This window comes from Rhincodon typus, chromosome 2 (assembly GCF_021869965.1).
Source record: "Rhincodon typus isolate 14 chromosome 2, sRhiTyp1.1, whole genome shotgun sequence".
NCBI classification, from domain to species: Eukaryota; Metazoa; Chordata; class Chondrichthyes; order Orectolobiformes; family Rhincodontidae; genus Rhincodon; species Rhincodon typus.
In genome coordinates, this window is record NC_063333.1 from 118943652 (window position 1) to 118959275 (window position 15624).

General features: G+C 39.7%; 1 protein-coding gene across 1 annotated transcript in view; it reads right to left on the reverse strand.

The window, feature by feature from the left end:
- Nucleotides 1–15624, reverse strand: part of LOC125485568 (lysine-specific histone demethylase 1B-like) — a 49038-nt gene that overhangs the window by 5548 nt on the left and 27866 nt on the right. The window contains exons 7-8 of the mRNA XM_048608891.1: nucleotides 11274–11312; nucleotides 4274–4518 (exon numbers count right to left, since the gene is read on the reverse strand). Of these exons, the coding sequence (XP_048464848.1) occupies nucleotides 4274–4518; nucleotides 11274–11312 (284 nt within the window). The remainder of the gene's footprint in view (nucleotides 1–4273; nucleotides 4519–11273; nucleotides 11313–15624) is intronic.

Genomic DNA, 15624 nt, shown 5'->3' on the forward strand with positions numbered 1-15624 from the left:
TGTTACACCTTCTGCAGTTGCAGGGGAAGGTCCCGGCAGTGAAAGAGAAGTGAACCAGGATGTCCCAGAAGGAAAAGTCCTTGCGGAAGACTGACAAGGAAGGGGAGGGGAGTATGTGCGATACCCATTTACATCTGGTCTCAGAATTAACTACCTCACTCTCCACCTCAATGAAGCATTCAAATCATATTGTGGTCATGCATCCCCAGTTGGTCTCCCACAACTGCATTACCAATTACTCCATTATGATTTGTGACTAATTCAATTCGCCCAATCTATATGCAGATTAAAGTTATCCATAACTACAGGTGTTCATTTACATATGCATCATCTGATTTCCTGTTTAATGCCATTCCCAATATCACTGCTGTAGTTTGGTGGTCAATTTACCACTTCCAGTAATTTTGTTTACCCTTTGGTATTTCTCAGTTCTACCCACACAGATTTTACATTATCTGAAGTAATATCTTCCCTCCCAATATTGTGTTTATATCTTATTTAACCAGTAATAAAACTCCACCATCATCTTTTTGTCTGTCTTTCCTATATACAGAGTACCCCTAGATGTTCAGTTCTCACCTCTCGTCATCCTGCAGCCATGTCTCTGTAATCCCAACTATATCATACCCATTTACATCTATTTGCACGATTAATTCATCCACTTCAAATGCGGTGTGTTCAGACATAAAGCTCAAGGTTTGTCTTTTTAACTTTCCTTGTCCCGTTGCCACTATTTTTTAAAAACTGTTGTTTTGTTTGACTCTAGTCTTCAATTCCTCTGCCTATCACTTCTCTTACCCCACTTTCTGCCTTTTGTTCTTGTCCTCGGATTCTCCTTACTCTGATTATTTGCATCGGTTCCCATCCCCTTGCCAATTTAGTACAAACCTTCTCAAACACACTAGCAAATATACTCCCTAAGGCATTAGATCCAGTCCGGATCCAGTGGGGGAAAATCGATTTGCCCACTCACCAATTTTGAGTCAGATGTTCTCCCAATATCTCCTATTTCTACTCTGACTAGCACATAGAATTGGTAGTAATCTTGAGATCACTATTTTTAAGAGGTCTTACTTTTCAACTTATTTCCAAACTGCCTATATACTGGTTTTAGCACCTCATCCCTTTTTCAAATCTATGTTGCTGATTCTGATGGACACCACAATAACAGGCTGTTCATTCTCCCCCCCCCCCCCCCCCCCCCCCCCGCCTTAAAAATGACCTGCAACCACTCCAAGGCATTCTGTACCCTTGCATCAGGGAGGCAACACATCATCCGACAGTCTTGTTTGTGGCCACAATAATGTCCAGTTATTTCCCTTACAATTGAATCGACTATGACTATTGCATTTCCATACTTTGTGCTCCTCCCCTGTGCAGCAGAATGAACTGCGATGCCAAGAATTTGGCTGTTGCTGTTTCCACCAACAGTCATTCCCCTCAACTGTATCCAAAGCAGTATAACTGTTTTTCTGGGGAATGGCCACAGGGGATTCTGCACTGCCTGCATAGTCCTCTTAATTTTCCCAGTGGTCACCCATTCCCTTTCTGCCTGTGGTGTGACCAGCTCTCTATATGTGCTGTCCATGATTCTCTAAGCTTCATGGATGCTCCACCATGTTCCAAGCTCCAGCTCAGAAACCTGGGCTTCCAGGAGCTGCAGCTGGTGTCACCTCCTGCAAACATGCTGGTCCCAGGCACTGGAAATGTATCTGGCTTCCCACATTGAACAGAAGCAGCAAAGCACAGCTTTGAATTCTCCAGCCATAACTTACCCCTTTAATGTAAAAAAATTTTGGAAGATGCTTAATATCAAATAATATCTATTTCTCTTGGAGTCTTTGTTCCTATTTCTTGATACCATAGAATACATCCACATAATGGTATTCAGAAGGATTTATTGTTCTTGTACACAAATAACCAAGTAACATTCAAGTGCTACAATCAATTACTAGAGCTAATGATATGTTAGCCTGTGGTAAAATACAACAGCTAAAAACAAAATCTAAAAAAAACTTTGGTGAGATTAAGCCTGGATTAATGTGTACCATTTTGGACTCCTTACTCAGGGAAACACACATATACCTTAAATGGGGTGCAACAGAGATTTACTAAATTAACTTCTGGTATGAGTGGCTGTGCTTCAAGGAGAGCAAGTAAAATGATCTTGTATTCCCTGCAGTTTAGAAGAACTGAGGCAATCTCACTGAAATTTACAAATTCAAAGAGACCTTGACAGGATAGTTTGAGAGGATGGTTCTCCAACCAGTAAATTATTAATTAAATAAAATCTGAATGACTTTCAGCATCTGCAATTCTGAAACTAAAATGGATATTGCTGGAAAAGCACAGGACTGACAGCATCTCTGGAGAGAAGTCAGAGTTAACATTTTGGGTGACCGTTTGATGCTGCCAGACCTGCTGAGCTTTTCCAACAAACTTAATTAAAGATTAGATTCAGGATAAGAATTTAAAATTGAGATTAGGAAAATTAGTTTCACTCAAAGATTTCCAAATTTTGTAATTTTATACGCCAGAGTCATGATTCATCTATATATATAAAAATCACAGTACAAGAATGAATAGATTTTTGGGAACTATGAATCAACTATCATGAGGATTAGACAATAAAGTGGAGTTGATGTAGAAGATCAGATAAGCCTCTGCCATTCGGTAAAATCCGAAGGAACAATGTGGCCTCCCATTTATTTCTTGTATTCTGACACATTACACAGGTTCAGTCCATATCGGTCCTGTGATTCAGTTCAACCCAGGTTCAGGTCCTACTCGAGCCTGAAGACTACCATCAAATTAGTGTGAATGCTTCCAACACTCCATACTGCACTATTCTCCAAAAGTAAAAAAAAGTGTGTGAAGAAACCAAAAATAAACAAGTTGACGTGGAAAAAAGTGTCATCTGGCTCCCATTCCAGCATACTGTTGTGGTGGGCACTTAGAAAAAAAAAAGTAACCAATTTTATGAACGGGAAATAGTGTTTTGTCAAAGCATAGACTTCTTTTGAGGCTGAAACTGATGGGTGGTTTGAAAACAAATATCACATGGTGGTTTATAGTGGTCTGTATCTTTGGAATAATGGCATAGCAAAATTAATAAACTCCACCTTAAGGAAAAAAAGGATTTTTTTTTTTTTTTTTTTTAAGAATGGGCTGGATTTTCCGAGAAATGATAATTTCACACTGTCATTCTAGGCCTTTTTATTTTGCGAAAGGTGGGTGCTCGGCTTTTCTGAGAGGAGATTCCACACAGGGGTCCTTCAAAATTGCAGAGCCATGCAAGCCACATCTTTTCACAGCAGTCAGCTGCTGGATTCTGAAATTTAAAAGATTTTAACTGCCACTATCAATCCATTGCTAGATAAGGCACGAGAGGTAAGGACACTGGGAGGAAGTGTTGCCTGACGGCTAAGGATCAACGCTCCCTCTAATCTAAAGGCTCAGTGGATGACAAACATTGGCACGGCTTCATGATTTGCTGTCATGCACAGAAGGGCAGGGGGAATGAAAAAGAATAGGGTGCCAGATGGGGTTGGGGTAGGGTGCCAGGTAAGTAGAGTTCCAGCTACTTAAAGGAGGTAGAGTGCCAACTGGGTGACGTGCAAGGTAACCAAGTTTGTTGACTGGTTACTCAGGAGTTAGATTATGTATTTAACAGTCTAACTTTTCCTGAGTAACTATTTAGTTAACTTCAGCAGAATTCCTTAGAAGTATCTGATTTAAAATGGAGACTTTTGAAGAAAGTTCCAAGTGTAGACAAATTGCCACCTGGAAAAGTCAATTTTCCAGACAGACAGACTTTCAGCATCTTCCACAAGACCTCAATGCAAAACTCTTATCTATACTGGCATAAGAACTATCTAGCCAGTGGAAAACCTGGGTCAATAAAGTATCCTGCAACTTTCAATTTGTTTATTGTTAATTCTGACTAATTCATCGTTACTCTTGTTTTCCTGACCTCTACCCAGAGAACAAGTTGAGAAGCATCATTCACACATCGATAAATATGTGAACTTGACCACTCTTCTTTCCCATTTTGCCAGAAACTGCAGAGGTATACATGGTTGTTTTATATTGGTAGGGGAGATGCTGGGGTTGGAGTCTAGTAATAACAAAATAAATCAAGATAAATTGCTTAATTTAGATTTTAGAACAAAGTTGTATTTGTACTAACAAAAGAAAATTTTAAAACTACTGTCAGAAGTTAATCCTTGAAATTGGCCCAAGTTTTCATTAGTGGACTCACTTTGGGGCTTACATTGTCAGAAGTTTGATGAGGAACATCTTACCTGGTGACTGCACATTCTTTTTGCTGTGCTCTGATGAGATCATTTTCATGTTAGAGAACTCATTGTGGAAACGATTCGTGTTGCTACAGGAAGGACTCATACCCACACAGTCCGGGTAGTAAGCACCAAGAAAGGGGGCTGCTGGGCTGTCCTTCAGCAGCGGGGGCACAATAAGCATGGAATACCACTTACTATCTCCAACTTCACTCACTCGCTGAAAAAAATTAATTGATATTACATGATGTGAGAAAAGTAGATAATACCCTAATATACGAATGCATTTCAGAAAACTAATGATAGAGCTCCAAACATCAATTGTTTGTAGTTTTGCAGATGATCATTTGAATTAAGTTTAGATGGTATTCATTCCACACAGCTCATTTGTTTTGTTACGAGCCGAAAACAGTTTTTACAATTAAACATGTCCAATTAAAGAAAGCTTACAAAAACAATGTAAAAAAATTGTAAGAAATGATCAAAAATAACCAAAGCTTAAAACTTGTTTCCAATTATATTTCACTAATGCTGAAAAGGCACTTAAAATAAGCAACCTAGTAGTGGTACTCATTCTCACCCTCTAACACAATTTCGGATAAAGGTATGATTTGACAATGTGCCAAAACAGCACAAAAAATTTAAATTTAAGGTTTACTTTCCAATTTTTAACAGCTGCCAGGTGAGTGAATACACTTCAGGATATGTTGCTGAACTATGCAGGCCAGTTCCTGATCCGTGCTGCGTTGCTTGAATCACAAACAAAAGAGCAGCTTTAAACAAAATATTCAGCATCCTGTAGTGGGAGAAGGATTAGACAGGGATCTGATCCTGACTTCTAATAAAACATGCATCAAATTTCAAATAAGATTCCCTTAGTCCTCCAGTTCTGCCATCACTCGCATAAAAACCAATCTCTTGAGAGAGATTTCAAGAGGTAAAAAAACCCAATGAATATGTCCAAAAGGAACACAAAACACTTCAGAAAGGTGGTAAAGAAACACCGATAAAGGCATTGTTTTTAAATCAAATATTTAAAGCGGAATTTGAAAATATATTTGGATCATATGGTTCACTTAAGCAGTACATTATAATACAGAATAAACCCTCTTAAAAATGTTAACAGGAGTAAATCATGATGAGTTAATAAACAGGAGAATTTGCAAGTATTTGCCATGTAGACATTTATAATTAACTGTACTGAAATGTTATTACACACCTCTGGAGTAGATGGGTTTTGAACCAAGGCCTCCTGATTCTGAGGTAGGCTCTTGCATCACAAGAGCCCTAGTTTTCTGCCGATATACTGTCAAAAAGCCTCACTAATTAGACTTATCGATCACTCTTGATTAATGCCTTAAAGATAGGACACACAGCATCATGTACGAGATGACATTATTAAAAATTGTATTTGATCAAAACCACTAATGTTTTGACCAAACGTAGTTTAATTCGCATCTATGCTGAGATTTATTTTCACAAGTGTATTACTGCTTGGTCTGGTTTAACATACAACGTTTCATATGGGTGGCTGGACATCCAAAATCACAAATGGAAGATCATTGGCCCGAAACATCCAGGAGGGTCAGATTCAAGTTAAGTCCCACCTGCTCCAGAAGTGTGTAATTGTATCTCTGAACAGGTTGATTAGAAAATAATCTAAGAATTAAATTTCAATTAGACAAATCTGCAATGCAGTGCTTTCTTTTCTGCATTTAACTGGATGTTTCATATACTACCCAAGGGCAAGGAAATGCAGCAAATTGTGGGGCTACACAGTATGGGCACAGAATACCCACTCAGTCTATTGGAGTGTTCATAAAAGTTGAATGAGATACTAGAATCCTCAAAATTATATTTGGCCCCAAGACGATCATCTGAGTTTAATCTGTCTTTACACCTATGCAAACGACTTGGCATCAAACCTCGCTTTATAACACGTGCAGTGTCTTGGGACACTAGTGTGTTCAACGCATTGTTTAAACAAATGACTGTTGACAGAGACACAAGCAGCCACATTCCTTAGGAAGCTGGAGGTTTGACTGGGGGGTTGGAAAGGTATTAGTATGCAAAATAAAAAAAGGATTAGCCTGTGGCCAGGTTGTATTTTCATCCCATTCTAAATACAAACACTGGAAATCTGAAATAAAATCAAAGTGCTAGAAATACTCAAGTCTGGTAGCAGCTGGAGTGAGAGCGAGAGGGCAAGATTAATGTTTCAGATCAATTGCTTTTCTTCAGAACTCAAAGCTGTAAAATGCTTGGTCAAAACGTAGGAGCGTGAGAGCAGAAGCGGGCGTGGGGCAAAGAATTAAAAACGGCAGTTGACTGTAGTACCGTAGCAGACTGAACAGAGGTAGTGCAGTGTGAAGAAGTCACCAATGTAGATAGACTGTGTCACGAGCAGCAGAAACAGTAAACTAAATTGAAAAATGTGCAAGTGAATAACTATAACACAGGAAGGTATGTGTGGGGCCTTTGGATGACTTAAAAGAAAAAAAGAGGACGTGGAGGGCAGTTGTTGCATTTTCTTTTCCCCCACTTGTGGGATATGGACATCGCTGGCTGGCCAACACTTTTTACTGCCTATCCCTAGTTGCCCTTGAGAAACTGGTGGCAAGCTGCTTCCTGAACCACTGCAACCCACATACTGTAGGTTGACCCACAATGCCCTTGAAGAAATTCCATAATTTTGACCAAGCGACTGTGAAAGAAAACAACTGTGTTTGCGTAGGAAGGTGTGGGAGTCATTAATGAATGGACCTAGGTGCCATGGAGGAAATGGTCCTTTTGGAAGGCTGAAAGAAAAAGAAAGGACAGGATATAGTCTAACGGTGGCAAATCAGAGTTGGAGAACGTGTAGAGACATGCTCAATTGAATGCAGACACTGGTATGGTGAAAAATGAGGAGAGGGTAAATTCTATTGTGTTTTTGGGAAAAGGGAGAACAGGGAAGGGGAAAAGTCGTGAAGCAGACATATCGAACAATTTAGTTGAAAGTTCTCTCAACTGTGGGAGAAGAATCCTTGGTTGAGGATAAAGGAAGACATTACACAAGGACTGACATTGAAAGAGATGCAAGAGAGACAATTAAACTGGATGAATGGAATAGTATCCCTGCACAAAGGAATCCCACCCAAGACTTTCCTCCCTTTTCCATGACACTTTGCCATACAAGCAGTGGAGATACAAAACATGTCTCCTCCCCTCTCTTCATCCAAGAAGCCAAAAAAATAAATTCCAAGTGAAACATGGAATTATTTCTACTTTCTAGTTAGTTGTATGCATTTGGTGCTCTCAATAGGGTTGCAGTTATATTGGGAAACCAGAGATTAAGTGACAGCTTTTCAGAACATCTCAGTAAAGACCACAAGAATTACACTCAGTTTCGGATAGCTTTCATTTTAATTCCCAGTAATCTCCTACCTTTGTGTCCTCTGCCTCCTACATGGTTCTGATGACTTTCAATACAAACTCAAAAGAATAGTAACTTTTCTTTCAACCAAAGTAGGTACTTTACAGTCTTCCAGATCCATCAACAATTGGACAATTCAGATCATAAAACTTTTATCCCTATTTGTTCTGTGTTTTGGAAAGTTTCTTTTTATCATGTGGTTTTAGGGCCATACCTCAAGACAGACTGACAAAAGACACAAAGTTAAAACTATCCTCAAGCTTAGACTTCTGTACATTCTATTTCATGTTAATAGTGTGAAGAACTATACGTGGTAAATCTGTTTACCAAATTCAGAGCTTATTGTTACATTGTTAATAAACTATTTGATATTTTTTAAACCAACCTGAAAATGAAGGATAGGTATGGCAAGCTACGTGAACCTTGGATGACCAGGGATGTTATGACCTTGGACAAAAAGAAAACTAAATGCAAGGTCTAGGAGGATGGGAGCTGACAAAGCCCTTGAAGTATACAAAGGAAAGTAGGAAAGAATTTAAGAAAGCAATTAGAAGGGCTAAAAGGGGTCATGAAAAATCATTAGCTAACGGGATTAAGGAGAATCCCAAGACTCTTGAAACATATAAAAAGCAAGAGGGTAGCCAGGGAAAGGGTTGTCCCACTCAAGGACAAAGGAGGGAATCCAAATGTGGAGCCAGAAAAGGTAGATGAGGTCCTAAACGTATACTTTATGTCAGTATTCACCGAAGAGAAAGAATTGACAGAGGGAGGTGTTCTCAGGGAAGGCAGCATCAAGTTTCTAAGCCAATTTGCTATTAAAAAGGAAGAGGTGTTGTGCATATTAAAAAGTATTAAGGTAGGCAAGGCCCAGGGTCCTAATGGGACCTGTCCCAGAATATTGAGGGAGACAACACAACAAATTGCTGGAGCACGGAGACATCTTTGTATCCTCCTTGGCCACATACGAGGTCCCAGAGGACTGGGGAATAGTCAATGTTGTCCCATTGTTAAAAGGAGGATAACAGGGATAATCCTGGAAATTACATGCCTGTGGAGTCTCACATCAGTGGTAGGGAAACTATTGGAAAAGATTCTCAGGGACAAGATCAATACACATTCAGAAGCGAATGGACTGATTAGCGATAGACAGCATAGTTTTGTGCTGAGGAGGTCGTACCTCATTAATTTGATCGAATTTTTTGACGAGGTGACAAAGATGGTTGATAAGGGAAAGTGATTGATGTTGTCTACAGGGATTTCAGCAAAAAGCTTTTGACAAGGTCCCTCCCTCATGGCAGACTGGTACAAAAAGGTGAAGTCACATTGTATCGGGGTGAGCTGGCAAGATAGATACAGAACTAGCTTAATCATAGAAGACAGAGGGTAGTGGTGGATGGATGCTTTTCAGAATAGAGGGTGGTGACTAGTGGTCTTCCACAGGGATCAGTGCTGGGACCTCTGCTGTTCACGATCTACACAAATGATTTGGAGGAAAATGTAGCGAGACTAACTAGTAAGTTTGCAGACAATACAAAGATTGGTGGAGTTGCAGATAGTGAGGAGGATTGTCAGGAGGATACAGTCAGATATAGATCAGTTGGAAGCATGGGCAGAAAAGTGGCAGAAGGAGTTTAATCTGGACAAATATAAAGTGATGTATTTTGGAAGGTCAAGTACAGGTAGAAGTTATAGAGCGAATGGCAGAACCCTTAGGAGTGGTGCAAAGGGATCTGGGTGTGCAGGTTCACAGATCACTGAAGGTGGTAGCGCAGACAGATAAGGTAGTAAAAGAAAAGCTTATGGCATGCTTGCCTTCATTGTAAGGGGCATTGAGAATAAAAGATAAACAAGTTACGCTGCAGCATTACAGACTTTTATTTAGGCCACATGTGGAATATTGCATACAGTTCTGTTCAGCCCATTACCAGAAGGATGTGGATGTTTTGGATGTTGCCTGGTAAAGGGAATTGTAGATATGTAGAAAGGTTGGATAGACTGGGTTTGTTCTCACTGGAATGCAGGTCTCTCAATCTGATAGAAATTTCTAAGATTGTGAATGGCATAGATAGAGTGGAACGTAGGAAAATTTTTACCCGAGTGGAAGGGTCAATTACTAGGGGATACAGGTTCAAGGTGCAAGAGGGAAAGTTTAAAAGAGATGTGCAAGGCAGGTTTTTCACACAAAAGGGAGGTGAGTGCTTGGAACGTGTTGCCAGAGGTGGTGGTGGAAGCAAACACAATAGCAGCATTCAAAACACACATGGACGAATACATGAATAGCAAGGGAATAGAGGGGTACGGATCCTGTAAGCAAAGACAGTTTTAGTACAGAAGGGCAAAATGTGTCGGTGCAGGCCGAAAGGCCTGTTCTTGCGCTGTATTGTTTTTTGTTCCTTAACCGGTTATGTTATATTACATGTCTGGGACTTGAGCCTGGACCTTAAGGCCTGGAAATAGGCTATTTCCACTGCATGACAACAGCCCACTTAAGAGAAGTTCATCTACATTCTACCAATCTTCCATCTTTGATCTAACTCCACCCACACTGTGCTATTTCTACCATGTGAAACAGCACCATGGCATCATTTTAAGATTGCTCCAGGATGGTGAAGCCTTTATGTAGTAAATATTTGTTGGTGATCATTCTGCTTTCCCTATTCATGCCTTTTTTGGTCAAATTTGTTTCTTTACTTGATCTATGATCATTTCCTTTTGCCTTATGCAGTCATCCATTTTGTCATTTAATCTCTCCTGACTTCCAGGCTGATCACAGTTCTTTTGTTGTGTTTTTCTTTCCCTCACCCACACTCTGTTTTTAAACAAAACAGAAAAAGTACTCTCAGTTCCAGAAAATAATCAATGACACTAATTTGTAACATATTTAATGGAAAAGAAGATCCAAAAGCAACTCACAGGACCATCAAAAAACATTTACAAAGAACAGAGCCAAATATAGATAATCCAGGTCAGATGACCAAAGGTTTTATCCAAGATGGTAGGTTAAGGCAATGCCTTATTAAAGGAGAGAAGTAAAAAGGCAGAGAGATGTAGGGAGGAAATTCTTAAGCTTAGTTCATATGTAACCAAAAGTGTGGCCACAAACGGTACAGTAAGATTCTCCACAAATATGACTTGACCTGCTAAATATTCCTCATTAGAACTGTTCATCTTTCTTATAAATCCACTCAAAGCTTTACTGTCCCTCTCTGCCTAACTTCCTCCACCCGTAAATGACTTCAAAAATCAGTGTTGCTGCAACGTGTCATATCACCAATCTCAAACCATTTAATCAATGGCTGCTGTGCTTTCAACTGCCTAATCTTAAAGTCCTGGAATTCCCTCCCTTGCCTTACCACTGCTTCCACATAAAGTCACTTTCGCAGCCTACCTCTATCTGCTCAATGGAGCTTCATGTGTTTCTTTCAAATTTTGTTTGATATGGCCTTTTTCAAGCACTTTGAAAGGTTATGTGACATTATAGGCACCTTAAATAGAAGTGCTGTTGTTGCCAGTTTAGTCTGGAGCTAAAAACTTCATTTGGGTTTATAATTAGTACTTACCATGTCTTCAGACAAAGAGCAAGGATCTGAATTTTCACTCTGGACGGGTATAAAAAAAAGTTGGTTATTTTACAAGGAAATTGAAGGATAACTATACATTTTGCAACCTGACTACTCCCCACATATATCCCATTCCAGGTCAAAATGGATAGCAGCTAAACTATACAATGAATATTAATTCACATGGAGACCATAGCAGTCTTCTTGCAGGAAAACACTTACCCTAATGATTGATGACTCCTCGCGATAAGCCAAGATATATAATAAACACCTTACAATTTAATTCCCATTTTAAATGGTGGAAATGCTTAGTGAATAGTTGCAAAATAGGAGGTGCAATTTACAGTTTGTTCAAAGCTCAGCCAAATGCAAATCAATTACAAACTTAAACCTCCAATATATCTTGCTGCTATAAATGTTTCAATTATTCATTTTGGTCTCAGTATTAAGAAGTCACATACTTTATTACTTGCAAAATGAAGAAAACAGGCTCAAAACAAGGAATAACTTGGCAGTAAACACCCTGAATAAGAACTTCCTTCAATTGTTTACAAAGAAAATCAAGAGTATCATGCTTACTCCAGTTAATCGAGGAAAAGGTAATAATGAAGGCCGAATTCTTAAAAAAGTACACAAAAACATTAAATCACCAAGGACAAAATTCATTAACCTAAAACATTCACAGGAAACATGGAAATAAAAATTTGCCAATTCTAGGCATCATTGAATGCTGCAGAATTACAAGTAGGTTGGCAACAGGTAAATATAATGCTTTATTCAAAGGAGTGAGAAACTAGGTTAAAGGCATAATACTAATCTTAATTACATATAATCACATATATAAAATACTGGAATGAATCAAATTGTAAGCTTGAATTACATGCGCTATATCAAACCCTGACTTCCCTTGAGAAAGTGGCATTCCCTAAGTGGAATATTGTGCTCCAATGACAATTTCCAGAAGGACTTTGACAAAGCTAGCTGTCAAAGCCAATCACTTAGGTTCAACACAAATGAAGATTCAGATAAGAAACTGGCACACGGGTATAAAGTAAGGGATTTTGTTAAAGGAAGGGATTCTTGTTAAAAGGAGTTACATAAAGAGAAGTACTGAAAGGTCACCTAAGGAATCAATGTTAAGAATTTAGAGCAATGATTTCAATTTAGGAATTCAATACAAATGACAAATATTACTGAAACAGGAGAGACAGTGAAATTGGAAACCACGTTCAGAAGTTAAAATAAGCAATGTTATGACAATTACACCTTTTAAAGATATTTAACTACCTTTTTTAATTCAAAGAGAAGTGAAGTAGTTTAGAGAAAAGGGGAAATCTGACCATATACGAAATCCGCCCAGCAACAAACCTTTCTAACCTGCTCATTATAGAGACAGAAACTCAAGTTGAAACTTATTTCAAACTTAGGTACAAGTGTTAACACTTGGACACTGAAGTGGAAGCAACCCACTATGTATAGACTCATACAGGGGCTGAGAGCCTGCAAAAAAAAAAAGGGAAGTGATATTTACAGTAGCTGAAATTTCCAGGTGGAGATCAACTCTGCAGCATGTTTGTCACAAATTGGACCTCACACTGTCTTGTGGCAATTTGTCACTTGTATTACATTTGCAGTGCATCAATAAGCATTAGCATAAAGCTTTCTTGTAAAAAAAATTATCTTGAAGATATAGTCAGCAGCATACAAGAATCTTGAGGCAACAACTTCATGTTGTTTAAACATGGAGTAAAATAGTTTTTGTGCAGTTGTGCCTGAGGTGAGTAGCTTTCCAACTTCAGCCTTGTTGCACAAGGAATGCAAATAGTTTTCATGGAGGCTTGAGATCAGCAAAGATGAATTAGGTGACGCGTAGGGTGTTTTTGGGTGCTGCATGGACCAGAGTCGGGATCCAAAGGAAGAGTGAAGTTAGGTGGCACAGAGGGGTGGAAGAAATTCGTTTTGAACACCTCAGGTATGGCGGGGTCAGTAAAGCTAAGAAAATGATGGGCCCGAAGGGCAGTGTCAGTACTGTTCACAGACAGTCCATCTCAGGCTACTCACTCAATCCTTAAAAAGGGTTTTTGAATTTACAATACTCCCATCACCACCAGATCTTGGCTAATAGCCTTTTCAATGCACAGAAGGGAAGACCAGATAGGACAACAAAACACTCTGTGGGCTGACCGAGTATGTACAACACTGGACATCAAGATGTACATTCAACAAGGAACAAGTATAAATACACAATACAATTTCTTCACAATAAAACAAAGTCCTCAACTTCCAACAACCATAAATGCATGTCAACCATCAGTTGTACCAGTATATTTAGCTCTCTGGCTAAGCAAGTCTCAACAAATCATAATTATGCACATATGGATGAAGTAAGATCAATACAAATTTGAAGAACTTCATATTCCCAATATGTTTGATGTTAATTGCATGGAGTTGCACAGTAAAGTGGAGTGTGATACATCCTGCTTATCCAGGAGGCTTTTCTATTGCTCACGTATACGTGCTGCACTGTCAGCTGACATGTTTCCCCATGGAAAATCTTCCTGTCATGTGATCAGGCATGTGGGAGGGGATGGCATAAAGATATTGTCGCTGGATGAGTAATCCAAAGATTCAGGCAACATTCAGGTGATCCGGGTCCAAAACCCAACAGGTGAGGAATTTGAATTCAGTAACAATCTGGAATTAGAAGTCTAATGATGACCAGGAGAATACTGACAATTTTGTTCAATAACATCCTTTAGGTGAGAAACTGCCACCCTTACCTGGTTTGGCCTACATGTGATTTCAGAACCACTGCAATGTAGTTGACTCCGAAATGGTCTAGCAAACCATTGAACTATATACACTGCTAAAGAGTTTTAAAAAAGTGACAAACCAGACAGACTACCCACATTGAGTAAAGCACTACAAATGAGAGAAAACTCAGTCCTGTTGACCCTGCAAAGTGCTCCTTCCCAACAGGAGGGCGACAGCCAAATTTTGGGGGAGCAGTCTACAACTAGTCAAGTAACATATGACCAAAATCACAGTCAAGATGTCATACCTTACACACAGCATCCTAGACAACACCATCAGCATTCCACCATATGCCCAGTCTGCTGACAAAACAGACCCACAACAGAGGTTGCGGCACAGTGATACAGAGTCAGGAATGAGCTGCTTGGGAGTCCTCAGCATCAACTCTGGATCACAATATCATGTGGCATCAGGTCAATAGGGTCAAGAAAACCTCTGGATGACAGATATTTACTACAAACCACTATAGCTGGTGAATCAGTATTCTCATGGTGGAAGCATGAAGGGTGGCAAGACAGAATATACTCTGGGTAGGTGACAGCACTAACGGTGGCTCAGCAGCATCATTACTGACCAGCTGGTTAAACACTAAAGGGCAGAGCAGTAAAACTGGTTTTGTGGCATGTAGTGAGGAAATTAAGATGGAAAAAATGCACTTGACCTCATCCTCAGACTGCCGAGTCCCTGAGAAGACCAAATTCCATCTTCACTTGATGATAGTGTCACACAACGTGATAGTGGCTATCAGCATGGTAAATAGAATAGATTTCAAACAGATCTAGCAATTCAGAACTGTATATCCTTGAAGCACTGTGGGCAATCAGCAAAAGAGCTGCTCCTTTAAGTAATCTGCAACCTGATGACCCAGCATATTCCCCACTTTGCGATTACAATTAAGCTAGGGGATCAGGGCAACATACCAGGAGCTAATCTCAGTGTACCAAAGAATGAGGTGTCAACCTAAAGAAGCTACAAAACAGGACCATTACATGCCAAACTTTGTTAGCAGCATATGGACTGCTAATGAGTAGGTGATTCCACAATCAACAGATCATATCAAGTGCTGCAGTCCTGCCACATCCAGTCATGAATAGTGGCAAACTATTAAATAACTCATTGGAAGAGGGTGCTCCACAAATATCCCCATCCTCAATAAAGCAGGAGCTAACCACAATGGTGCAGAAGATAATGCTGGTGCATTTGCAACAACGGTCAGCCAGAAATGTTAACTGGATGTTTCACCTCTGCTTCCTCCAGTGGTCTCCAACATCACAAATGCCACTGCACGTTAAAAAAAAAAAAATCAAGAAATGGCAGGAGTGAGAGAATACTACAAAGGCTACAAGCTCTGCAATTGCAGTGAAGAGGTGCACTCCAGAACCTGCTGCACCCCTAGCCAAGCTGTTCCAATGAGGCTACAACACTAGCATCTAAACAACATGGAAAGCTGACCAGGTATGTCCTGTACAAAACAGGACAAATCCAACCTGGACAAATAAAACCCCACCAGGACCACTCAGCAGCTGACCCCCTGCAA